The 26,706-nt window shown below is 42.5% G+C and overlaps 1 protein-coding gene across 4 annotated transcripts in view; it reads right to left on the bottom strand.

Moving 5' to 3' along the window:
- Positions 1 to 22,928: 22,928 nt before the first annotated feature.
- shank2b (SH3 and multiple ankyrin repeat domains 2b) overlaps positions 22,929 to 26,706 on the bottom strand; it is a 1,028,817-nt gene continuing 1,025,039 nt past the window's right edge. For all 4 annotated transcript variants that reach the window (XM_078549478.1, XM_078549479.1, XM_078549480.1 and 1 more), the window contains one exon: positions 22,929 to 25,390. In XM_078549478.1, coding sequence (XP_078405604.1) covers positions 24,820 to 25,390 — 571 coding nt within the window. In that variant the 3' untranslated portion in view covers positions 22,929 to 24,819. The remainder of the gene's footprint in view (positions 25,391 to 26,706) is intronic.

Raw genomic sequence — 26,706 nt, 5'->3', positions numbered from 1 at the left:
AGTTTGTCACCATAAATACACGCAAGGGATTGTATCAATACACCTGTTTACCATTTAGCGTATCTTCTGCTTGCACCATATTCCAACGAACCATGGAAAATTTACTACAGGGATTGCCCCACGTTGTGGTTTATTTGGATGACATTCCATGACTGGACTCACTGAAAGGGAACATTTAAAGAACTTGGAAGAAGTTCTGAAATGTTTTTTGCAGTATGGAGCGAGATTGAAAAAGGAAAAGTGCACATTCCAGACAAAAGAGTTAACTTACCTAGGTCACAAGGTAGACTCACAAGGCCTACATCCAACTGAAGGAAAAGCGAAAGCCATTAATGTAGCCCTAGCGCCAAAGAATACGTCCAAACTGAAATCATTCTTGGGGATGATCAATTACTATGGATGCTTTCTGCCTAATTTGTCGACAGAATTGGCACTATTGTATTACTTGCTTAAGAAAAACCAGAGATGGTTATGGCAAACACCACAAGAAGCAGCTTTCACAAAAGTGAAAAAGTTGCTACAATCTTCTACACTGACAGTACATTTTGATCCAAGGAAAGAGTTGATATTAACGTGTGACGCATCACCTTATGGACTGGGAGCAGTGCTTTTCCATCGAAGGATGATGGATCAGAATGACCAAAGGATAGGTGTCGGGAACACTCAGTACTGCAGAGAAAAAATACTCACAAATTGAAAAAGAAGGCCTGGCAATCATTTTCGGTGTTAAAAAGTTTCATCAATTTATACATGGTCACCATTATTAGGACTAATCGGTGAAGACAAGGCTATACCCCCTATAGCCTCGGCAAGAGTACAAAGGTGGACATTGATCTTAGCAGCGTATGAGTACACTTTTATTCATAGGCCCAGAAGTCAAGTTGCAAATGCAGATGCACCCAGTTGTTCACCCTTGCAAGTAAAAGATGAGGATGTTCCAATTCCTCAGGAATTCGCTTTGTTGTTGAACTTCCTGGACTCCTCACCGATACGTGCTAAACAAATTAAAGATTGGACGAACCATGACCCGGTCTTATCCAAAGTGAGAAATCATGTTCTTTATGGTTAGTCACAAATACAAAAGTCTGATGATCTGAAACCTTATTTCCGGAGAAGTTACGGGATAACCAGCTGAGAAGGTATTTTATTGTGGGGAACTCGGGTGATTGTTCCTCCAAAAGGACGAATGCCATTGCTATCCGAACTTCGCAGTGCACATCCCGGAATTTCCAAAATGAAGGCAATGTGGTGGCTGGGAATGGGTGGAGAAATAGAAAATTTAGTGAGAAGTTGTATGCAGTGTCAATAAGTGCAAAAATTACCTGCAACAGCTCCGTTACACCCCCAGGAGTAGCCAGGAAGGCCATGGGTACAAGTACACATCGACTATGTGGGTCCTTTTATGGGAACAATGTTTCTACTTGTCATAGATGCCCATTCAAAATGATGGACATGTACAAAGTGAGGTCACCCACATCTTTAGTGACACTAGACAAGCTACGACAAAGCTTTGCTATAAATGGATCACCTGAAGTGCTAGTATCAGATAATGGTACGGTATTCACAATTTAACCGATTTACAAGCCTCAATGGCATTGTTCATGTGAAAGCATTTCCATACCACCCTTCTTCAAACGGACTCGCCAAGAGACCAGTTCAGACATTCAAATCTGGTATGAAGAAATTATCTGGAGATTCGATAGCGACTAAATTGGCACATTTTCTTTTCCATTATAGAACCACCCTTCATTCAGCAACAGGTTGTTCTGGAATTGTTGATGAAGTGCCGTCTCTGGTAGAGACTAAGCCTTTCATGCCAAACTTGGGGGGGGAGAGATGATTGAAGGAGGGCAGGAAAGTCAGAAAATGGGGCATGATTGTCACATTCAGGACAGAATACTTAATGTAGGAGAGAAGGTATTTGTGAAAAGTTTTGGATAAGGACCAGCATAGTTGTTTGGTGAAATAAGTGCTGTAACAGGACCTCTTTCCTATCATGTGAAGTCAAAGATCGAATAATAAAGAGACATGTGGATCACATACGAAGAGGAGAAACAAAATATCTAGAAGTGATTCCACCAGGTGCTCGAGACTGAATCAATATTTCCTGTTGAAAGAACTCAGCCAAGTACAAATGTGTTTGAAGGACCAACTGTACCTGAAAGAGTCGACAAGACTAATTTACAGTTACCTGCTGTAGAACCTGATGTTCAGACGACTTCAGTAAGGGAGACTCCAAAGCAAACTTCAGAAGCTATAGAGCTAAGACATTCTACACACATAAAGAAACCCCCAGAGAGACTGACTTTGTAAATAATTGATCTGTGTAAATAACTTGATATATTGAAAAATTGTAAAATGTATTTTTCAGTAAATAGGGGGAGATGTAGTAATCTGAGATGTATCTTTAAGACGAGTATTGTAACGTAAGGTCACATGATCTTAATACCCAATGGCAGAGTAGCGCGGGCTACCACGCGGTGAGAGAACCTTGAGTTAGTCACTGATGAGCGAAGACAGAGTTTTATGTTGTGAGCACACCAGTGTAGCTACTGAGTTTAGTTTGTAAATAAACAGCATGTGTTTATTCTAACAACAATCTCCTGATGCTCTCTGTCTCTGTACGAACTCGGTCACCCCGATACAAGTGTGCAAACTGGATCCTTTAGCCCAACAAACCTAAGGACACTGGATCCAACACCTAACTTTCCCTTTAAATACATTTATGCTATTTGCCTCAACTCCTCCATGTGCTGTCAAGTTCCACTTTATTATATATGTTCACATCAGGATTAAATTAGGTTGGTTAAAATTCTTTGGATAGATTTCGTAAGACAGATTTTTCTGTTTTATTTTAAATTAAAATCTGTCTTCATTCACTGTCAAGTAACAACACTTTTAAGTCCCTTTTATTATATTATTAAGAACAACAAACAGTAAATGTTGGAAACGCTGAGCCAGCACTGAGCTTCCCTGTTGAGGAATTTTGCATTTTCTTTCCTTTTTCAGATTTCCAGCAGTGTTTTGCTTTTTATTTATGTTAACTATTAATTATTACTCAGTATATTTACCAATAACTAATTGCCTCCTTTGGTCTTAATAATAACCATTAACCTCAACTCCAATCTGAAATTGCTGTTTCTTGTTTGTAATTTTTTCTAGTATTCACAGGATATTAAAATATGTGATATTAAATATGTCAAGGGGTTCAATGTGAACGTGTACATAGCAGAGCAATTTATACTCAAATGTATCAAATTAATATGTATTTAAATCAGAATTCCTCCAATTCTAGTCTCTTGTGTGTCCCGTGCTTCCTCTGCCCCACATGTGGTTGCCATGATATCAGTTATACAGTCTTCAGCTTTGTAACTCCTTACCTTAAGCTCCTCCTCCACCTCTCTCTCTGCCTTTAAGGCCCACCTGAAAACCTACTGCTTTGAACAAATTTTCTGTCACCTCTCCTAATATTTCTTTCTTTGGCTCACTGACCATTCTTGTCGGTTGCGTTACTGTGAAGCACCTTGGGATGTTTTCCTACGTTATAGACACCACATAATGTTATTGCAGTGGGGTAGTGCAGGAACCATTGCTGTTTACAATGTGTGGAGATACTTGGAATTGGGAACAAAAACAAAACTTTCCAGGTTTGTGGATGATACCAAATTAGAAGGTACAACAAATAAATGGAAGGGACTTTGTTGTAGTTTTACTCCAGCTTCCTTCTGTATTATCTAATGACGTTGCTTTCTAGGCATTTTTAGCAAATCGATTAAATCTGACAGCCCTGACTTAATAGAATTAAATACAATTAAAATTACAGGCTAAGCTTTTGTAAACTCATAGCCTATGACTTTCAATCCATCTGGAAACTGTTGCTTTCCATACCTCTGAAAGCCACATGATGGAGACATTGAGCAAGTTTATCTGCAGCAGTTTTAAAATAAGTATTTGTCTGTATTTTAAAAGGCACGTAGCCAAAGATGTATATGGCTTGTCCCCTCCCCCCATTGTTCATGGCCTTAATAACAATTAGCAAGAGGTGGGCAAGTGTTATACCCTCACCCTCGAGTCAGAAGGTTGTGGGAAACTTGAGCACATAATTTCTGATGACACTCCCAGTGCAGCGTTGAGGGAGTTCTGCATTCTTGGAGGTGCTGTCGTTCATATGAGATGTTAAGCTGAGCCCCTGTCTGCCTTCTCAGGTGGATGTAAAAGATTCCATGGCACTATTTTGAAGACAATTTGGGGAGTTCCTTTTGGTGTTGTGGCCAATATTCCCCTTGACCATCACCATTAAAGCAGATTGCTTTATTGCTCTTTGTGGGACCTTGCTGTATGCTAATCGACTGCTTGGCTTCCTACATTACAAAAGTGACTGCACTTCAAAAAAGTACTTAATTAACTGTAAAGGTCTTTGGAATGACCTAAAGGTGTGAAAGGCTTTGTATAAATTTAAGTCTCCCTTTCTTTAATTAAGTAGTGAGAAGTGAAGCCAAACCCTGTTACTCTCGGTTGATGTAGATATTTTGCAGCTAATTGAGTGGTAATGGAAGAGAAGGAGCTTTCCATGAGAGTGAGTTCGCACTTAACATCCATCTCCCTCTGCTGTCTAAAATAGGCAGAGTCAACAGTATCAGGCCCTTAGTGCAGTCTCAGTTTAACATGCTGAGTACATAGTCTCCACCCCTCCCCCTCCCGTGCTTTAACCTTCTCCATCTCCAAATCCACAACAAAGTTATGCTAAATATCAACCCCAAATATGTGATGTGTCCTGATTACAACAGGAACTCATTTTTGACGTGTTAGTTCTATTTATTTATTTATAAAGAAAAGTTTTGGTGTAACATTAATTTTTGAATATTAGAAACACAGAAGTAATGAGATGGATGGCTCCTGCTTACACTGCTATGACCACCACTGAACACGAAGCTGACCCCAGCTGAGTGCTTCCACTCATCTGCAGCCTACCTCCATTTCCTAGGCAATATGTGATGCCATACCACAAATTCACCATTACAGCTATCACAACTTACATTCATGTATTGCATTTCTGACATGGTAAAACGTCCAAAGATACTTCACAGGATGGTTACCAAACAAAATTCCATATTGTACCACAAAAGGTGGCATTAGGCCAAAAGCTTGGACAAAGAAGTAGGTTTTGAAGAGCATCTTAAAGGAAGAGGTGGAGCGGTTGATGGAGGGACTTCCAGATCTCAGAGCCTCAGCAACTGAAAGCACGGTTGCTAAAAGCAGAACATAAAAAAAAATCAGGATGTGCAAGGGGCCAGAATTGAAGGAGATTCAAAATCCTGGAGGAATACAGCATGTTACAAAACATTAAAATCTTAGGTCAGTGATTAGAGCTTATAATTTTAGCCTTTGCCAATGGTGTAGAACAGGTGATATTGGATTGGCTATTCAGAGTACTCCTTTCCTTATTTTGCTTACCATTGAACTGAATGAAATTTGGTGGAGGTGTATGAGTAGTGGCTGGGTCAATATTGTCCAATTTACATCATCACCAAGGTGTCACAAGATGGTGAAAACACGGATCAGAAACAGTGCAGGGCTTTGGTTGGGAGTTTTGAGTTGGCCTCCAATGTGAACTGTGACAAACTGACTCCTTTACATTATTGCACAAACTGTAGAGGACAACTTTTGTATCCTCACTGGCCTATTGGTGCTTTGAGGAAGGGCCAAAATAGCACAGCTGTTTGAAGCACCAACATGCTATTTACCCATTCCAATTTTCTGGCAGATTTCATTCTAAGGTGGATGGATGCCTGGCAGAAACAGCTAGAAGCCGCACAACACCATTTTCATCTCTGCCTGCCAGACTACTGCGGGTCCCTGATCCCATACGCAAATGGTAGAAATCAAGAAATCAAGTCAGAGGGAGTACAGCCGCATTAAGTTTCAAGGGAGTAAGGCAAGGCTGGATGGCCTCTACTTTAATGCCAGGAGTATTACAGGTAAAACGGATGATTTAAGGGTGAGGATTGACATGTGGAATTGTGATATAGTAGCCATCATTGAGACGTGGTTGAGGGAGGGGCAGGATTGGCAGCTCAACATTCCGGGATATAGAATCTTCAGGCGAGACAGGGGAGGGGGTAAAAGAGGAGGAGGTGTTGCATTATTAGTTAAGGAGTCAGTGACTGCAGTAAGGAGAGATGATACCTTGGAGGGGGCATTGAATGAAGCTTTTTTGGGTAGAGCTTAGGGATAAAAAGGGGCAGCCACGTTGTTAGGTGTTTATTATAGACCCCCAGATAGTCAACGGGAAATTGAGGAGCAAATATGTGCACAATTTGTGGAGGTGTGCAAAAACAATAACAATAGGGTAATTATATTAGGTGATTTCAACTTTCCCAACATTAAGTGGGATAGACATAGTGTTTAGGGCTTGGATGGAGTGGATTTCTTGAAATGTGTACAGGATAACTTTTTAGGTCAATATGTAGAGGGTCCAATAAGGGACGGCGCAGTGCTGGACCTGATTCTCGGGAATGAAGCCGGACAGGTGGCTGAGGTGGTGGTGGGCGAGCATTTTGGTGATAGTGACCACAACATGGTACAGTTTAAGTTTGTTATGGACAAAGAAATCGACAAGTTGCAAAAAAATGTTTTGCATTGGGGGAGAGTGGACTTTAGTGAAATAAGGCAGGATCTGGCCTTGGTAGACTGGGAACAGTTACTTGTGAGGAAATCTACAGAGGAGCAGTGGGGGGTGTTCAAAAAGGAAATGGAGAGGGTACAGGTTCAACATGTTCCTATCACCCTAGAGGGAACGAGTAACAAGCCCAGAGAACCATGGATGACCAGAGATATTCAGGTTACGATGAGAAGGAAAAGAGGCATTTAGCAGGTACAAGGGAAGCAAATCAGCAGAGGCATTAGTGGAGTACAGAAAGTGCAGGGTGGAGCTTAAGAAAGCAATTAGGGGAGCAAAGAGGGGATATAAGAAAGCTCTGGCTCGTAAAAGTAGGGAAAATCCCAAGATATTCTATTAGTATATCAATGGGAAGGGGATAACCAGGGAAAGAGTAGGGCCCATAAGGGACCAAGGGGGCAATCTACAGGTGGAGCCAGAGGACATCGCTAGAGTGTTGAATGAATACTTCATGTCCGTCTTCACCCAAGAGAATGAGGATGAAGGTATGGAACTTGGGGAGAGAGACTGCGAGGTTATTAAGCAAATTGATATAGGGAGTGACAAGGTATTGGAGGTTTTAGCAGGCTCAAAAGTGGACAAATATCCAGGTCCAGATGATTTGTGTCCCAGACTGCTGAGGGAGGCAAGGGAGGAGGTCGCAGGGGCTCTGACCCAAATTTTTAATTCCTCTCTGGCCACGGGGGAGGTGCCAGAGGACTGGAGAACAGCTAATGTGGTTCTGCTATTTAAGAAGGGTTGTAGAGATAAGCCAGGGAACTACAGGCCAGTGAGTCTCACATCAGTGGTAGGGAAACTATTGGAGAAAGTTCTGAAGGAGAGTATCTATCTCCACTTGGAGAGGCAAGGTTTGATCAGGGATAGTCAGCATGGCTTTGTCAGAGGGAGGTCATGCCGAACAAATTTGATTGAATTTTTTGAGGAGGTGACCAGGTGTGTAGATGAGGGTAGTGCAGTTGATGTAGTTTATATGGATTTCAGCAAAGCCTTTGACAAGGTGCCACATGTGAGGCTTATAAAGAAGGCAAATACACATGGGATACAGGGTAATTTGATAAGGTGGATTCAAAATTGGCTTACTTGTAGGAGACAGAGGGTGATGACAGAAGGATGCTTTAGTGACTGGAAGCCAGTGTCCAGTGACATACCACAGGGATCTTTGCTCGGTCCCCTATTATTTGTCATTTATATAATCGACATAGATGACTATGGCGGGGGTAGGATTAGTAAGTTTGTGGATGACACAAAGATTGGCTGGGTGGTTAACAGTGAGGTTGAGTGTCTTGGGCTACAGGAAGATATAGACGGGATGGTCAAGTGGGCAGATAAGTGGCAGATGGAATTTAACCCTGAAAAGTGTGAGCTGATATGCTTTGGAAGGAGTAGTTTGACAAGGAAGTATTCAATAAACGATATGGCACTAGGAAGTTCTGAGGAACAAAGGCACCTTGGCGTGTGTGTCCATACATCTCTGAAGGCAGAGGGGCATGTTAGTTGGGTGGTGAAAAAGGCATATGGGACACTTGCCTTTATCAATCGAGGCATAGATTACAAAAGTAGGGAGGTCATGTTCGAGTTGTATAGAACCTTGGTGAGGCCACAGCTGGAGTACTGTGTACAGTTCTGGTCGCCACATTATAGGAAGGATGTGATTGCACTGGAGGGGTGCAGAGGAGATTCACCAGGATGTTGCCTGGGATGAAACATTTAAGTTGGATAGACTTGGGTTGTTTTCGTTGGAGCAGAGGGAGACTGAGAGGCGACCTGATCGAGGTATACAAGATTATGAGGGGCATGGACCGGGTGGATAGGGAGCAGCTGTTCCCCTTAGTTGAAGGGGTCAGTCACGAGGGGACACAAGTTCTAGGTGAGGGGCAGGAGGTTTAGGGGGGATTTGAGGAAAAACTTTTTTACCCAGAGGGTGGTGACGGTCTGGAATGCACTGCCTGGGAGGGTGGTACAGGCGGATTGCCTCACATCCTTTAAAAAGTACCTGGATGAGCACTTGGCACGTCATATCTTGCAAGGCTCTGGGCCAAGTGCTGGTAAGTGGGATTAGGTAGGTAGGTCAGATGTTTTTCACGAGTCGGTGCAGACTCGATGGGCCGAAGGGCCTCTTCTGCACTGTGATTCTGTGAGGTGGCCATCTTGATCATCAGCAGGTAGCCATTTTGGGAGGTAACTTCCCTGCTCTTAGTCCAAGTTAGCCTTCTCCCAGTCGGTATGAATAAGAATATGACCATAAGAAAGTTTTAGGATATATTTACAGCAACGCCATTAATGTTAAATATCCCAAGGTACTTCACAGGAACCTATTCAGGCAAAAATTGACACAAAACCGAAGAAGGCGATATTAGGACAGGTGATCAAATACTTTAAAATAATAACACATTGCCAGATTTCAGTGGATGCTGATGACACCCAGCTCCACCTTACCACCGCCTTTCTCAACTCCTCCACTGTTGCTAAATTAGCAGACTAATGGTCTGACAATTAGTACTAATGAGCAGAATTTTCCTTTAAATTAAACATTAGGAAGACTGAAACCATTGTCTTTAGTTCCTGCTACAAACTCCATTCCCTAGCTATCAAGTACCCTGCCTGGCAACTCTGAGGCTAAACCAGACTGTTCAGAATCTCAGTTCATATTTGACCTAGAGATGAGCTTCCAACTACATATCTGCACCATCACTAAGACACCTCTTCCCACCTCTGTGACACTGCCCATCTCTGCCCCGCTTTAGCTACTGTTCCAGGACAGCTACAACACAGGCATCTACTCGGCTACGTGGAAAATTGCGCTGGTATGAATCCAACTCGGCCAATTACCGCCCCCATCAGTCTACTCTCCATCATCAGTGAAGTAATGGAAGAGGTCATCAATAGTGCTATCAAGCAGCACTTGTTTAGCAATGACTTGCTCATTGACACTCCGTTTGGGTTCCACCAGGGCCACTTAGCTCCTGACCTCATTACAGCCTTGGTTCAAATATGGACAAGAGAACTGAATTCCCGAGATGAAATGAGAGTGACTGCCCTTGACATCAAGGCCGCATTTGACCGAGACGGGCATCAAGGAGCCCTAGCAAAACTGGAGTCAACGGGAATCGGTGGTGGGGGGAACCTTTCCACTGGTTGGAGTCATACCTAGCATAAAGGAAGGTGGTTGTGGTTATTGGAGGTCAGTCATCTCAACTCCAGGACATCACCGCAAGAGTTCCTCAGGGCAATGCCCTCAGTCTAACCATCTTCAGCTGCTTCATCAATGACCTTCCTTCCATCATAAGATCAAAAGTGGGGATGTTCGCTGAAGGTTGCACAATGTTCAGCACCATTCACGACTCCTCAGATAATGAAGCAGTCCATGTCCAAATGCAGCAAGACCTGGACAATATCCAGGCTTGGGCTGACAAGTGGTGTGTAACATTTGTACCACACAAGTGTCAGGCAGTGACCATCTCCAACAGGAGAGAATCTAACCGTCCCTCCTTGATGTTCAATGGCATTACCACCACTGAATCCTCCATTATCAACATCCTGGGGGTTACCATTGACCAGAATCTGAACTGGACTAGCCATATAAATACTGTGGCTACAAGAGCAGATCAGAGGCTAAAAATCCTGTGATGAGTAACTCACCTCCTGACTTCCCAAATCCTCTCCACCATCTGCAAGGCACAAGTCAGGAGTGATGGAATACTCTCCACTTGCCTGGATGAGTGCAGCTCCCACAGCACTCAAGAAGCTTGACACCATCCAGGAAAAGCAGCCCGCTTGACTGGCACCCCTTTCACAAACATTCACTCCCTCCACCACCAATGCACAGTAGCAGCAGGATGCACTGCAGGAATTTACCAAGGCTCCTTTGACAGCACCTTTCAAACCTGCGACAACTACCACCTAGAAGGACAAGGGCAGCAGACAGATGGGAACACCACCATCTGGAAGTTCCCCTCCAAACCACTCACCATTCTGACTTGGAAATATATCGCCGTTCCTTCACTGTCGCTGGGTCAAAATCCTGGAGCTCCCTTCCTAACATCACTGTGGGTGTACCTACACCACATGGACTGCAGCGGTTCAAGAAGGCAGCTCACCACCACCTTCTCAAGGGCAACTAGGAATGGGCAATAAATGCTGGCCCAGCCAGCAAAGCCCACATCCCACGAATTAAAAAAATTGCCACTGATAGCCTCATCTGCACCTTTGTTATCTACAGACTCGACTATTTCAAAGCACTCTTGGCTGGCCTCCCACATTCTACCCAACGTACCTAGACATCATCCAAGCTCTGCTCAAAAAAAATTACTCAAAGGCCAACTGGATTATGAAGCCAACCAGCTGTATCAGAAACAGTAGCTGTTCGACAGCTACAGAGAAATTGATGGCTAAACAATGATTTAGTTACAACTCACAAAATCTATGTCAAGCACACTTATGATTGAAAGGATTACATTTTACCATGGGCAGCATTAGAGATGATGCATCACATACAGTGAAGGAGTTCAATCCATTAAATGCCTTAATGCCCTGGTAAAGCAAAGGTCACCGACTTTGTTGAACATAATGCTTGGCAGACGATACCTATCATAGAAAGTCAGAACAAGGTTCTGATCTTGAAATTGTTTTAGGTCTCTTTGTAATCCAAGATAGAATGAAAGGACTTGCATTTTTATAACTCCGATATAATCCTCAGGACGTTACTTTTGAAGTGTACTGTCACTGTAATGAAAAAAGGCAGCAAGATTTGTATTTATATAGTGCCTTTCATGACCTCGGCCAGCGAAGTGATATCGAGTTGTAGTCACTGTTGTTGGAACGTAGGAAATGCTGCAGCCAATTTGTGCTAAGCAAGGACCCAAAAGGTGATAATGACCAGCTTTAATTACTGTCTTAGTGCTTTCAGTTGCTCTAATTTGGAAGAGTGTCAAGGGATCTTTTACATCCAGTGCAAAGGACAGATGGATTAATGTCTCACCCAAAAGGTGCCACCTCCAACAGCTAGAACTTGTGCTCAAGTCTTCTGGACTGGGGCTTGAACCCATGACTTTATGACTCAGAGGCAAGTGTGCTGCCCACTGTGCTACAGCTAACATTTTGGCAAATGTGATCATAATTTCTCTATATCCACGATACCATCATAAATCTCATGCAACAATTTCTTCCAATAAGCTTTCTGAAAGCGCACCCTTAATCACTTACTTGTACTGTTCTAACTATAACCACGATCTCATCCATTACGGAATCTGGATCATCCACACAATTTTCTCTATCCTTTCGCTCTTTAACTTTGATGGATTACATTGCGCGTTTTTCTGTTTGATTGGGGTAGCTCTTGACTTTGTCCGACTATTTGAAGTCAATGCAAATAAAAATAGAGCAGGATGTAGACCAGGCTGCTGACTTGCCATTGTCTATTTTACACCATTGCACAAAGTCCAAATCTACTTCATTGATTTCTTACGTACTGTTCCCATGTCTCTTATGGGCGTTTTTTACATTGCTCCTTTATGATATGTGCTCCCCAACAAAATTGTGTTGCTGTGTCGAACATCTGGGGCCCAGATCGGAGTCAGGTGGATTCTAAAAATAACAACGTCAGCTGTTGTGCCATTCCTGGCTCCATCCTGCCCCTCTTTCTCATGGCGGGATGGACGGAGGGGTATGCTGGTGGCAGGTCTACCCATCCACACGCGGTGGGTAACCAGTGTGGCTCCTTAGGGGCCACAATGCTAAATAAAGGAGGGCCGTCTGGGGTTTTCCAGGCCGGAGTGGTGGGGGGTAGGGTTGGGGCAGCACTCCAGGCAGGTGTAGAGGCCCTCCCTGCCTGCCTGGGTGCTGCAGCATCAGCAGGTCACACATAGGGTACCACCCTCACTCCAACCCCCAAGAGACAGCCGGGCTTCAAAACCCATTTTTTAATTTAAGTATAAAAAAAGCTGGAGAGAGGGGGCCTCTATTTCGAAATGTCGCCTCCCTCGCTTACCTGTTATCACAGTCTGCTGTTCCTTTCAAGCTGCAAGGTTTCTGATTGGCCCTATAGATTCAGGAGCCTGTTCAGCATCCTTAATTGGACAGCAGGCCTGCCCTCTCGCCCTTAATTGGTCACCCTGGGGAAAATCACAATGGTTGACTAATTCCCATACAGTGCAGGTTTCTGACATATTTCAGCCTGACCGTGGGATTCAGGCGCCCACAGAGAAACTCCCGCCACTGGTTTCGCTTTTGAAGTAACCTTACCCCAAGAGGGCTTTTCAAAGGCACAATAGGCCGAATGGCCTCCTTCTCTGCTCTAAGGTGCTATGGCCGGGATTTTCCTGTCCCACCTGCCACGGGACTGGAAATTCCAGCCCAAAGCCAACAGGACTTTGGCCGGTCCGTCAAATTTTCCATCCCACCCTCCAAAGATCTCTACCATGGGTGGGGCTGGAAAATCCCAGCCTTTGATTCTATTCATGATGACATCCAGTCCTATAGTCTCATCCATTCTCCAAATTGAAGTGATTACATCTAGTTTCACCAACAAAATACAGGAAAAATGAATGCTTTCATTTTATCATAGCTTCCATTGCTGTTATGAATATTTCAAACTACTGTTTAAATCTCTTCTAATATTCCACCAGATTTCATCCAAGTAATTTCTCTATATGACTTGATATTATTTTTAATTCATGAAGCTTTTGCATTTAATGTTTCTTTGCCCCTTTATTAATTCCCTTTCATCTGGCAGAATTTCTGTCACCAAGTAAATATCTATACATATTTATATATACAGATATTTTAATATATATGTATATAATATATATACACTTATATATCCTATATGTAAGATTTATATTAATGTTATGAGTTTCAACATGTTTTATCTTTTTTATGACTGAAAGTAAACCATTTGTTTTGAAACAGCTTTTCTTGCATTCTCTCAGCTGTTATAGGAATTCACATCAGCTTTCTACCTTGCTTGGCTTAATTAGCCTTTCTGAAGATAGTGGTCAGTTGATATAAAAATAAAACTAATTGCATAGTATATACAGTGTAGAAACAGACCATTCTGTCCGAGTGGTTGATGTTGGTGATTATGCTCCACACAATAACCCAGACATGAGGAGAAATGTCTTTACTTGAAGGGTAGTGAATCTTTGGAATTCACATCCCCCACAGTGCTGTGGATTGCCAGTGGATGAGTACGTTCAAGACAGGGAGAGAGAGAGAGAGAGAGTTTTGGGCACTAAGGGAGTTGAGGGATATGGGGATAGGGTGGCAAAGTGGAGTTGATGCAGAATTTCTGTATACTGAAGAAAATCGATTGCACTGAAGCAGTTCAGGTGCCTGGGACCAGCTATCAGTAAATTGGCAATATTTTTTCTAACTTGAGTGCAAGTCTTCCTTTGCTTAGGGAAGACTGGCCAAGGATTGAAAGTAAGTTAGAATAAACACAATTTGTTACGGCCATTATAATGTGTAACACGGGCAGTACGCATATTGATAGAGAAATCCACTTGGTTTTCCTTGCCTGGATTGAAAAGGTGCTAATGGCATAAAGCCATCACATAAAATGAAGCATATGATGAAACTGTACAGCGCACCCATAATCACAAATTCAACTTCACTGTCGAGATACGGTTTGAAATGAAGCTTGTTCAGCGAGGTCGCATGCCAGACTGAGAGTCTATGCAGTTCAGCAAGCAATGGGACTCAGTACGAGTTAGGATAAGGCAGCAGAGGCTTGGGTGAGCTCAAATTTACGAAGGGTGCAAAGTGCGAGGAGTTAACATTATACAGAACAGCTCCAGAGAAAAAAAATCTTACGGCAAAGTAGCTTCAGGGCTAATTCCGTACTGTCCAATGGGAATACGCACAGTTGTATCCCAAAGTAATTAGCTGAACACGGTAGGAATCAGATCATATTTCACGCTGTTTCATATTCTGTCGGCTCAGGTCACACAGCACCTTGCAAAACGAAGGGAACTGAAATATTTTATATGATGTATCATCATCAATCGGTACCACTGGACCATAAATAAAAAGAAAATCTCTCTGCTTTTGAACATCGTCCAAGCAGAGTTGCATCGAATATAATTTGCATATCTGTCTCGGAAAACTGGCAAATTTAGAAGCATAATTAATAAGATTAACTCTGAAACACCATCAGCAAACTGCTAAAATGGAGCATCGAGCTCAGGAACGATCACTGACAAGCCTGAGCAATTATGTAGATTGCTACATGGTCTATTTAAGAAAGTGCTGTTGTAGGATGGGTGGGTGTGTGCACGCACGTGGGAGGGGGGTTGCGACGACACGTTGGTTGCATATATTCTTTCTGTAACTCTTTCGAGTACAGTCACAGTTCTTGACTTTTTTTTTTCAAGTCCTGGAGTGGGACATGAACCCACAACCTTCTGATTCAAAGGTGAGGGTGCTATGAACTGAGCCACAGCTGACACCTCAATATTCTTTCTGTATCTGTACCTAATCAGCCATCAGGTTTATGTGAACTCCTGCTTCATGGATCACCCTCCCCCTCCTGGCAGGCATTTATGATGTTGCATTTGGCAATAAACGATGTGCTTTTGACATCTGAGAGCATCTGAGACCCATCTCGGGCTGGGGGGAAATGTGTACAAATCACTGTTTGACCAACACTTGAAAATAAGCCAACGTTTCGAGTCCGAATGACTCTGTATCCCTCTCCGCAGATGCTGTTAGACCTGCTGGGTTTTTCCAGGTATTTTTTGTTTTTGTTCTAGCTTTCCATCATCCGCAGTATTTTGCTTTTAACTTGAAAATAAGTTCCTTTTCAATGCCTGCAACTGGCGATAGCAAAAACATAAAGTGCTGGAAATGCTCAGCAGGGCAGGCGGCGTTTTCAGCAAGAGAAACAGAATCAATATCCCAGGCCCATGACCTTTCGCCAGAACTGAAACGTTAATCCTGTTTCTCTCTCCATTTGCAGCCTTCCCATTTTTATTTTGGATTTCTAGTGTTTTGCTTTTGTCCGCGGGTGATTCAGTTTGTCACGTGCCCGCATGGATGGCCCTCACCTGAAGAGGTGAGGGAAAATACTAAACCCAACTCATTTCAAACATAAATACACATCAGGATAGAATTATATTCAAAACAAGCAAGTAAAATTAGAGCTGGGGAAAATTTAAGGATAATTTGCAGGAAACTAGGGCCGTTATCTCCTGAGGGGTGGCAAACACCATCGGATTGCCGCTCCACTCCTATTTACTTAGCTTGCATTGGAGCTCCACATTTCTGGCCCGGACCTCTGAATTAGACCTCTTCAGAAACGTGGAGCATCCCTATTCTGGGAGTCCTTCCTCATTGTGCAGGATCTTTGGGGGAAACCAGGCCACGTTCCCTTTTTACGGCACTAGTTGCCTTATTCTGGTAAGTTCAAAGGTCCCAAAGCCATTTTGAGAACTACGGAGGGAAGGGAAGTGTGCAAGCCCAAGTGGGTGATGGGGTAGGGTGACAGGTGGGTGGGTCAGTGGGATATAGTCGGGTGGTAGTCGGTGGGATAGTCGGGAAGGTCAGGAGGGTAGTCAGGGGGAGAAGTGTCCAGTAGCATAGCTACCCAGGAGTTAGAACTGGTTGTAATCCTTCTAACTTTGCCTGGGCAACTATTCTGGTAAACTGGAACCATCTGAAGTCCCTGACTCCAACTCAGTTTTGGGAGATTCTAGAAGCAGGGGAATTGCTCATCGGAAGCCCCGACTTCCTGGGAAATTCCCACGTATAAGTGCATGGAGACTTCCCAGAGGGGCCCCAGTGCATCTTGGGGGGAATCTCCAGGATAAACCATCTGGAGATCGCAAATTCTGGGCCAGCGTAAACGTCAATGGCATTTACACATCGACTTCTGCAAAATGCTGACTATCTCACCAGAATCACCTTAACTGGTGCTTTAGCTATGTAAATTGGCTGCCTGCCTCTGTCCCAACATAGCTCCCCCCCTTAATTTTTCAAGACCCCTTCAAGCCTATCATGGGCTGGGAAAATTCAGCCTGATATGTTTTAGATTTTGGATCCTTTTTTATTAAAATATTAAATAATATTAAAATAGTGACCCTATTTTTAATAATCATCTCCTGCCTAACCCCATCCCCCATGTGCAACACAGACACACACCACATTCACATCATTTTCTAATCAACCGAATAGACAGACAGCTTCCTTTAAGGTCACTGTCAGCCCTACTCTATGGTCTGCCAAGCAAAGAGACTGAATTCTCCTCACTTTTTACCCTTCTTAATTTTGCTGTGGGATCGCACCTGCACTCAGAGTCTCTCTTAACTGTGTTGGCTGAGAATGGGAATGCGTCACTCAAGGGTGGGAGGGCTGTGGGGAATCACAGGTTTGATCTATTGACCCATCGTTGAATGGAATATCTTTCCTTTGACAGGGTGTTAAACTCTCTCAGAAATTCTCATTTTTGTGTTCAAATCCCTCCATGGCCTCACCCCTCTAAACTCCTCTCACGCTCCAAGATCTCTACTCTTCCAATTCTAGCCCCGAGCATCGCTGTTTTAAGCTCTGCTTTAAGCTACCAACGCCCTAAGCTCTGGGTTCCCCCCCTTAAGCCACACCGCCTCTCCTTCCTCCTTTACAATGTTGCTTAAAACCCACTACTTTGACCAAGCTTTCGGTCATCTGACCTGGTATCTCCTGATGTCATTCAGTGTCATATTTTGTTTGGTAACACTTTATATGAAGCACCTTGGGATGTTTTATGTTAAAAGGTGCTTTATGTTATGTTCAATAACAATGTTGTATATTGTTTAAGGTATTTAAAAAGCATGCAGAATAGGCTACACTGTAACTTGCACACCAATCGTAATATTCCTGTAAGACACCACATTGAATTGCAAATATAAAATTAAAACAAATGGTTGATTTTAGATCCCCAATTGATTTGTGTCCATTGAATGTGAACAACCATTTGTTTTTATTTTCTTGGCAACTGGCCAAGTTGATTTTACTTAATGGCGTGAAATAAAGAATGATTACCTATATCCAAATACCTCAATAATCATTGTGTATAGAATGCATTAGTCACAGTGCAAAACGTTCAATGGCTGGACTATATGCCAGGAGTCAGTTAAACAGTGTGGCAAAGTTCAGTGCTCTCAGATCCATCCCATTTTCTCAACAAGGCTCCAGCATCACTTTTACTTTTAGTTGGGCAGGGACGCTATTTGGGAGAACCAGGAGCCAACTTTTCAGGTGTTGAACACCTTCCCCAGAACAGGAAGATATTGCAGGTGCGCAGCATTTGAATAGAGCAAGGGAAATACAATGAGCTGCAGTTTTTCATTGGCAAATAGGAGGTGGTTAAATGGCAGAAATGACATGTGTCTCTTTTCAGTCCTGAGGAAAGGTTCAAGTCATAAAACACATGACTTGTATTCTCCCAGCAGTTGCTGTTTCCAACACCTTCTATTTTTTTGTTTCAAATTTTGCAGGATCTGCAGCATTTATGCTTTCTTCATCCATAATTATTTTCACTGCGCAGCAGTATTACTGACAGCAATTTGGTAAGGCATTGAGTCACACAATTTAAGCTTTCTTCCCGATATATTTGAGATTCAGAGGTGAACCTGGGAAAATTCCTCTAATTGGTGACAGAATTTATTTTAGCTTTAGGTCTGCTGGGTATTCCAGTAAGATTTTCATAACAGCATCAAGCTTTATAATCCCAGTCTTGGATAACAAGGTAGTTCCATGGGGTTTTCTAATCACTTATTATGCTAAATCAAGTGGAAAAGTTCTGCATAGGGACTTAATCATCAGGTATAAGACACCTCAGTTATATGAAGAGACTAGAGAAACTAGGATTGTTCTGCTTAGAGCAGAGGTGGTTAAGGAGAGATTTAATAGAGGCGTTCGAAGTTGTGAAGGATCATGATAGAGGAAATAATGAGAAACTGTTTATTGCTGCAAAAAGACATGTTGTTGAAGCTTTTCACCTTGGTATTCTTGCGAATCTATCCTGATTAATCCAAGTCTCAAAGAAATGTTGATTCTGATTGCTCAGAGTATTGTCATGGGGAATGAACCAGGGAATAGCTGTCCCCCAAGCTTTTCTTTAGTTGAAAAAAGTGCAATGAATGGATATGTTCTTTCTGCTTACAAAGGACAGCAAAGCTATCCTGCAGGATAATGGTTACCCTGAGCAGATCATTGCTCACTGTATATTCATGAATGGGCCTAAGGCCACCACTTTCATTCCTAAAATGTGCCCAGTCTACCTCAGATTTCCCTGGACGGATAAGGTATCTCAAAAAATTAAAGATTGGCAGTTAACTGTTCCCTGCCGGCTTTTCCAATGGCAACACCTCTATCAGTATCCACTTGACAACCAATCAGCACCCTCTTCTCTTGCAGTATAAATTGCTGTATCTTTTCCAGCATAGGCACAATGGACTGAATGGCCTCTTTCTGTGCTATATAATTCAATTTACCTTTTAAGCCTCTGTTTCAGATCTAGATATTTCAGCTATTTGATTAGTGACCGACAGGACTTACAAAACATTAATAAAGTATAATTACAGTTTTTGAATAGTTTTGGGGTAGTGTACTTTTTAAAAATAAAAATAGCATTCTCCTGTACAAGCCAGGAGCTGTTGAGCAATTTGCTATAGGATGACAAATCTCAATGGGCCCAGAATATTTCTACTGAAAGTGTGCAGTGCGATTTACTATAGGGTATTGCAATTCTGCACAAATGGCCCGAGGCAGTAGGAACATTTGAGCAGATCAATGTGATAACAAATCATTGCTGGGGTCAACCATCCATCTTAGTCCTGACTAAATCAATACATTTTTTGCAGCACAGTTGAGGAAGTATAAACATTTAGGCAATAAGGAATAATCTTAGTTGGGATAAAAACACAAGTTGAAAATAGATAGTACCAGCAAGAGTTTAGGATTCAGATCAAAACAGAATGACTTGCATTTATATAGCACTTTTCATAACCTCAGGATATCCCGAAACATGTTGCAGCCAATGAAGCACTTTAAAAGTGTAGTCAATGCTATAATGTAGGGAATATTATAGTCACAACAGTCAAAACTTATAACCTGGCATTTGTGGTAGTTTAGTACTGACCAGTGAGTGGGTAATGGCAGTTTTTTTAATAAATCATTCTTTGCAAGTTAGGTCAGAATATTAGGCTATATTTTTCCCTTGAAAATTTCTCGCACACGAACAACAGGATTAAGTACATTATCTGCTTTGAGTACATTCTTTCTTGTGCTAATATATTTCACTTGGGATCATTTCTGCATCATGGTCACTTGACTGCACAATTAAGTGCAGACCAGGTTCATCCCTTTAGATAGCCTCTCCCTAACTAACACGAATGCGAATCTCACCGAATTCATTTTGTCAGATTGTTCTCACGCCTCCTCCTCAATATGAAACCTGAAAGCAGACTGTATGACCTTTACCATTGAATTATGAAGTGTGAATACTGCAATGTTGCCAGGAGAGACACAGCTGAGTAGCTGTTCAAAGACTGAAACTTTGTACTTCTGCAGAGTAAGATACCTTTAGAAAGCAAGAAAAAGAGAACTTAGATTTATCTAGACCATTTCAGGGCAACCTAAAGCACTATACAGCAAATCATGCACTTTTGAAGTGTAGTCGCTATTGTAATGTAGGAGGAGTGGCAGCCAAATTGCACACAGCTCCCACAAACAGCAATGTCATAATGACCAGATAACCTGTGTTAGCAATGCTAATTGAGGAATAAATAACAGGATACAGGGGAGAACACCCCTTCCTCTCCTTTAAATAGTACTATGGCATCTTTTATGTTGATTTGAGTGTGCAGACAAGTCCTCAGTTCAACATCTTTTCTGGACTATTGCACCTCCGACAGTGTAGCACTCCCTCAATATTGCACTGGATTTTGCGCTCAAATCTTTGGATTGGGACTTGAAACCATAAAGTTCTGGCTCAGAGGTGAGTGCCACCCAAATGAGCCATGGATGAGAAAGTAAAACAATGGAAGGGCTTGCCTCGCGTCGATAACGTTAAACTTTGGCACTGCTGCCACCTTGTTTCTCTTTGGCACTTACAACGTTACTGCCTTTTAACTATTAGAGGTGTCCTGAGATACGTTCCACGATTATGAAGCGCTATGAGAAAGTGAATTGCAATAGACTATTTCCACTGGTTGGCAAAATTGGTAATGAGAGGCTATTAATTGTCTTTGGTCCCCACCATAAACTCCATTCCTTAGCCCTCAAGCCCATCCCTCTCCCTGGCAACTGCCTGAGGCTGAACCAGACTGTTCACAACCATGGTGGCACATTTGCTCCCAGGGTGACCACCTAGCTGCATCACCACAAAGGCTGCCAATTCGCACCTCTGTAACGTTGCCCAGTTTTGCCCCTGACTCAGCTCTTATGCTCCAGTCACAGTCACCCCATCACTCCTGAGCTTACTGAATTATACTGGTTCCCAGTTAAGCATCACCTCGATTTTAAAATTCTCATCTTTCACTTCAAATTCCCACAAGGCCTCACCCTCCGTGTCTGTCGTAATCTTCTTCAGCCCCACAACCCTCCAAGGTACCTGTGCTCCTCTAATTCTGGCCCCTTGAACATCATTGATTTTAATTGCTCCACTATTGGTGACCATGCCTTTAGCTGTCTGGGCCCAAAACTGTGAAGTTCTCTCCCTAAACTTCTCTTTTTTTACTTTAAGACTCCCCTCAAAACCTACCAATTTGACCAAGGTTTTTCCTTAATATCTCATGGTGCAGCGTCAAATTTGGTTTATAGCACTCCTGTGAAATGGTTTGGTATGTTTTATTATGTAGAAGGTGCTATATAAATACAAGGCGTTGTTATAGGAATAGAGGGGACATGAGAGAAAAATATCACTCCACTTAGAGAGCAGATAGAAGCTGCTTTGGAGGCAGAATTTGCTAAATGTTTTTTTAAGAGGAAATAAGATCTATGTAGAAAAACACCAGCATTGGTTTACATAACATAAGAACATAAGAGCTAGGAGCAGGAGTAGGCAATTCAACCCCTCGAGCCTGCCCCGCCATTCAATACGATCATGTCTGATCTCATTTCAGCCTCAACTCCAATTTCCCCATAACCTTACAACCCGTTACTAATTAAAAATCTGTCTATCTCCTCCTTAAATTTATTCAGCGTCCCGGCATCCACTGCACTCTGAAGTAGTGAATTCCACAGATTCACGACCCTTTGAGAAAAGTAATTCCTCCTCATCTCGGATTTAAATCTACCACCCCTTAGCCTAAAACAATGGCCCCTCATTCTAGAATGCCCCACAAGGGGAAACATCTGCTCCACATCTACTTTGTCTATCCCCTTTAGCATCTTATATAACTCCATTAGATCTCCTCTCATCCTTCTAAACTGTAGCGAGTATAGGCCTAAACTGCTCAATCTCTCCTCATAAGACAAGCCTCGCATCTCCCGAATCAATCTAGTGAACCTCCTTGATGGGCTGGATGTCCATTGCTGTGTGGTGGTATTCTATCATTCTATGTCCTCCTAATTGCCTCCAGCTTGACCTCATTTCTATTACAGGCCAATGCTACTTTTTTTCTTTCATTTTATTTACAGAAAATCACATACCTGTATATTTGAAGTAACTGTACAGTCCTTTCCTTGGAGGAGGAAACTGTAACCCACAAGCTGATGCCTTCATCAAGTGCTAAGTGTGGTACGCTGCTCAATATGAATTGGGCACAGTCTCTTTCTCTGTCCGATTTCATAGGGTGGCTTTCATCGAGCAAATAATGGTTCCCAGTGATTACTTTAAACCAGCTTTCTGAAGAAGAGTGCAGCATTTGAAGGGGAGGGGGCGAGAGAGGGGGGGTGTGAGAGGCGAGAGGGAGGGAGGAGGGGTAGGGGCGGGAGAGAGAGAGGAGGGAGATGGGTGAGAGGGAGGAGGGGGAGGGGTGAGAGGGAGGAGGGGGAGGGGTGAGAGAAGGGGAAGGGAGAGAGAATCTGAAGCATTGGTGTGAGTTTTCATTCCTGCCCTTAAGATCAGTGACTGGTGCCTGTCATTAAGGGACCTTGACCAGCAGAGAATTAGGGGAAAGGTTTAAAAACAAATGGGTACTTTTGAATTAGTTTGAACAAAATGGAAACTAAAGTCAATTTCTAATTATTGGAACTACAACTAATACCGGCTGATAAGAAGGGAACTTGGGTTCTGGTCAACGGGCACAATCTCTGCAGTCAGTAACACAACTTTATTTGCTGTTATAATATTTATTTCTTATTTAATAATTTGGTTGCCATACAAGTTATTGAGGAGTTGGGAAAGTGCAAGTTACAGGAGCTCTTAAATGGAATCTAGATGAAGATATACAAATCACAGAAATTACAGCAACATTAAAAATCTGAACACAAGTCTTTTACACAAATTAAAGTGAGATACACCTTAATGCACCAGCAAAATAAAAAATTAAAATTAAGTGACCATTATTTGTGAAGAAAATGATATTGTAGGCTCATTGATGTAATCATTGCCAGATCAACTGGATAATTCCGCAGCTGCAGTTACAGAGGAGTCAGTGAATCGACTATATAGCTAAATGATAAATACCACAAATAAATACTAAGAGCTGTGCAAGAAGTAAAACCTGTGAATTAAAATGTTCCCCAACAGTCACAGCTAATTGCTTCTGTTGAAGTTAACAGTATGAAGTGCACTCAAGTCTCCCGGAAACAGGGGTTCCTGTATGTTAATATACAATTAACATCTCGTGAGATTTGGTACCGTATACACAATTGTTACACAAACTAAGTGTTTAAGATTGTCAGTTTTAATTACAATATGTAACAGAAATGCAGACCTAAAAAGGTGAGTGAGTGAGTGAGTATATGAAATATGGCGAAGAGAATGCATCTTAAGTACCTGTTGTTCTATGGATATGATTCATCTTTTATGTCAGGATTAATGTCCAGTCATAAGAAAAGGCCAGGCCAAAATCATCCACTACTACCGTTAACTCACAAAAAGAAATCTGCTCAGATTTAACTTCACTTGTATTTTGGCACAGTGGGTTCAAAAATTAATTTACTGTGCAGTTCCATTCCTCGATAAGAATACTGTAACGTTACACATCGTTAACCCATTTACCAGAATAAACGTATACATAGCTGTGAAAAGAATAGCAGCTAAAATGACAAGTATAAAACCCCTTCTGTTTTTAAATTTTATTTTCAATAAGTAAGATATGTTTTCCTACACAGCTCAAATGAGCAAACCCATCTGCTCTGAAGCGGAATATACACGAGGCCCATTCAGAGCACTCCCGACTGCTCTAGTAAATAATTGTGGTAAATCACCTGCCTCGTATGGAAGACAATAATGATTCATTTCAACACCCTTATCACTGTTCTCAAGAGCAGCTCCTGACAACAGCATTGGAAAAGACACAGCAACACCAAAAACAAATCTGTATTAGCCTTCGAGGAAAGAATTGGACAAATGCTACAACAGTGCCCCATCATGGTAGAGTATTAAGAGCGTGTGTCAAAACGTGAAAAGTTAAAAGAGCTTCATACTTCTTTCTCCCCCACATACAATACTGGAAATGATAAGACTGCTCAGCAGAAAGGAAACAAAATTCTAGTCAGCGTCACTTCTTGTCCAAAGGAAAAAGAGGAGTAAAACAGGGGTGAGCTGATCTGCTGCACATCTTCTACAATATTGATTGTGATCCTTGTGAAGAAATACTGTACTAGCAAAGGTAGAAAGTATATAACACAGCTCTGCTGGTTCAACTACAGTATCATTAAGACATGTCCAAGTGAGGTCAATATTAAAAGGTCATCGTTCAAAATATAGATTATGCTGTAGTATATTTACATCACAAAAGGATCTTCACTTTTGCACTATTCTTCTCAGCACATCAGTGGCACACGGCATTGCTTGACTGACGAGCCACTGATACTGTCAACTTATTGTGCTTATAAATGTACTAGAGGCTTTTATCGGAACAAATGTTCATGCTGAGCTTTTAAAAATATTTCAGTCGCACATTATATTCCAGCCAGAGCTATGGTGAATGTAGACTGTTGACAAAAATAATGAGAGATCTTTTAGTTACTTTGTAAAGCATTCAAATAAATGTTTATCTAACCGATAGTAGCTGTCTTAAAGCTCGTTCTATGTTCATTCGATGTCCAACTCTCGTCACCCCGAGATCGATTAAGTCTTCCTTCTGAAGTGACGGTAAATGAGTCCCATCTATTTCGTTATCCAAAAATGCATCTTTGTGCTCTCCGAGGTTCAAAGTGTCCAGCCAGTCTGCCACGTCGTGTTTAGTCCAAAGGAGGACAGCCTTGGATGCAAAAGGTTTGTTCGAGACTGGCTGTTGTTGCAAAGCGGAGGGAGAGGGGGACCGGCTGCGACCTGGCTGGGTGCCAAAATGCCCTTCCCCGGCAACCGGCTGACTTTGGAAGCCAAAGGCATCAGAAAGAGTAGGCGAGGGTACAGCCACTGGGAGAGAGGAAGGCCTGGGGGCCTGGCCACCGTCTGTCGGGGACATCACGGGGCTCGGGGCTCGTTTTAAAATGGTCATACTGTCAAAATCTGACGTCCGGTTCTGAACGGTTATCGGTTGGCTGGTTCCAGGCCGAATGGTGAAAGTTACGGTCGCATTCCGTTGTACACCTGAAGTACTGTTTACTCCATCAGAAATCCTGTGGAATAATTAACACACAAGAGTTAGTTCATTTGCTTTTGAGTGGTGGATGGGTGGTGGAGCGGTGGTGTAGAGTCGTCGTATCGTCTTCAGTTATCAATTCTTTAATTTCCAAGACTTTTATATCCATACATCTTAAACATTTTTCAACAAAATAGGCTTTTAATTGAAACAATAGTTGTTTAAGAGTTACGGTGATACCCGCTGTGTTAAAACATGGCTGTGTACAAACATGAATGTCATAAAATGTCCAGGACACACCAAAAAGCTGGCTCCCATCTATTTTAGGCAGGATGTCTGGCTGCTTATTTTAAGCGACACCCTTTCCCCACCTGCCAGTCAAATTGGTAGGAGACAAAAATTGAACGAAAAGTCAAATTTAAAAGGGATGGGAAGGGGAATTTCAAAGGATCATAGAATGTTTATAGCACAGAAGGAGGCCATTTGACCTGTCATGCCCATGCCAGCTCTCTGTAAGAGCAACTCACCTAGTCCCACTCCCCCCACCTTTTCCCCATAGCCCTGCAAATTTTCTCTGGTCAGATAATTAGCCAATTCTCTTTAGAAAGCCACGATCGAATCCGCCTTCACCACACTCTAAGGCAGTGCATTACATATCCTAACCACTCACTGCGCAAAGAAGATTTTTCTCACATCACAATTGCTTTTTATGAGAGTGACAAAAAAAAAAAAAAAAAAAAATTTTGGAAGCTACCAGCAAGCATTATAAAATCATTTTAACCAGTCAGCAACAGTGGCCAAAGTTTGAGGGACATGGATTTGAAAAGTGTCAATTCAGGATAAAAGAAATCGCTGAATGCCTTTCAGTGCCAGGGTGGAGAATCCTACTACAAGGCCATACACCACCCCAGCCATGCACCACCACCTCCCCCCTTCCCCCCCCTCCACCAGGCCCAAGGTGAACTCTCGTTTACTGCCACTTCCAAAGACTTACTACCACGTCTCACATGGAAGCCCCAGGAAGTGGCGGTAACCAGGTTGGGAAGAAAGAAAATCCAACAGGGATCTCAACCCTGTTTCCCCCTACATCCCCACCCCAACTATCTTCCACTGTGATGAGCCGGAAAGATGTGGGCAGTGAAATTACCAAAAGGGGTGGGTGTTGAGCCAATATTATGCCTCGCTGACCAAATCCTCTGCTATTCTGTCATAATCCTGCCTCATTTTCAGACAGGATCATTGGGAATCCTGATCACTGGTACTAAACGGTTGAGCAAAGTCTGGTGAGATTGTAATGCACAGGGACTACCCTGAGAATATTTGCCCCAGAGTTTCATTCCTTCTCGCATTTTG

This window comes from Cetorhinus maximus, chromosome 9 (genome assembly GCF_964194155.1).
Source record: "Cetorhinus maximus chromosome 9, sCetMax3.hap1.1, whole genome shotgun sequence".
NCBI lineage: Eukaryota > Metazoa > Chordata > Chondrichthyes > Lamniformes > Cetorhinidae > Cetorhinus > Cetorhinus maximus.
This window is presented reverse-complemented; position numbering and strand designations above follow the sequence as displayed.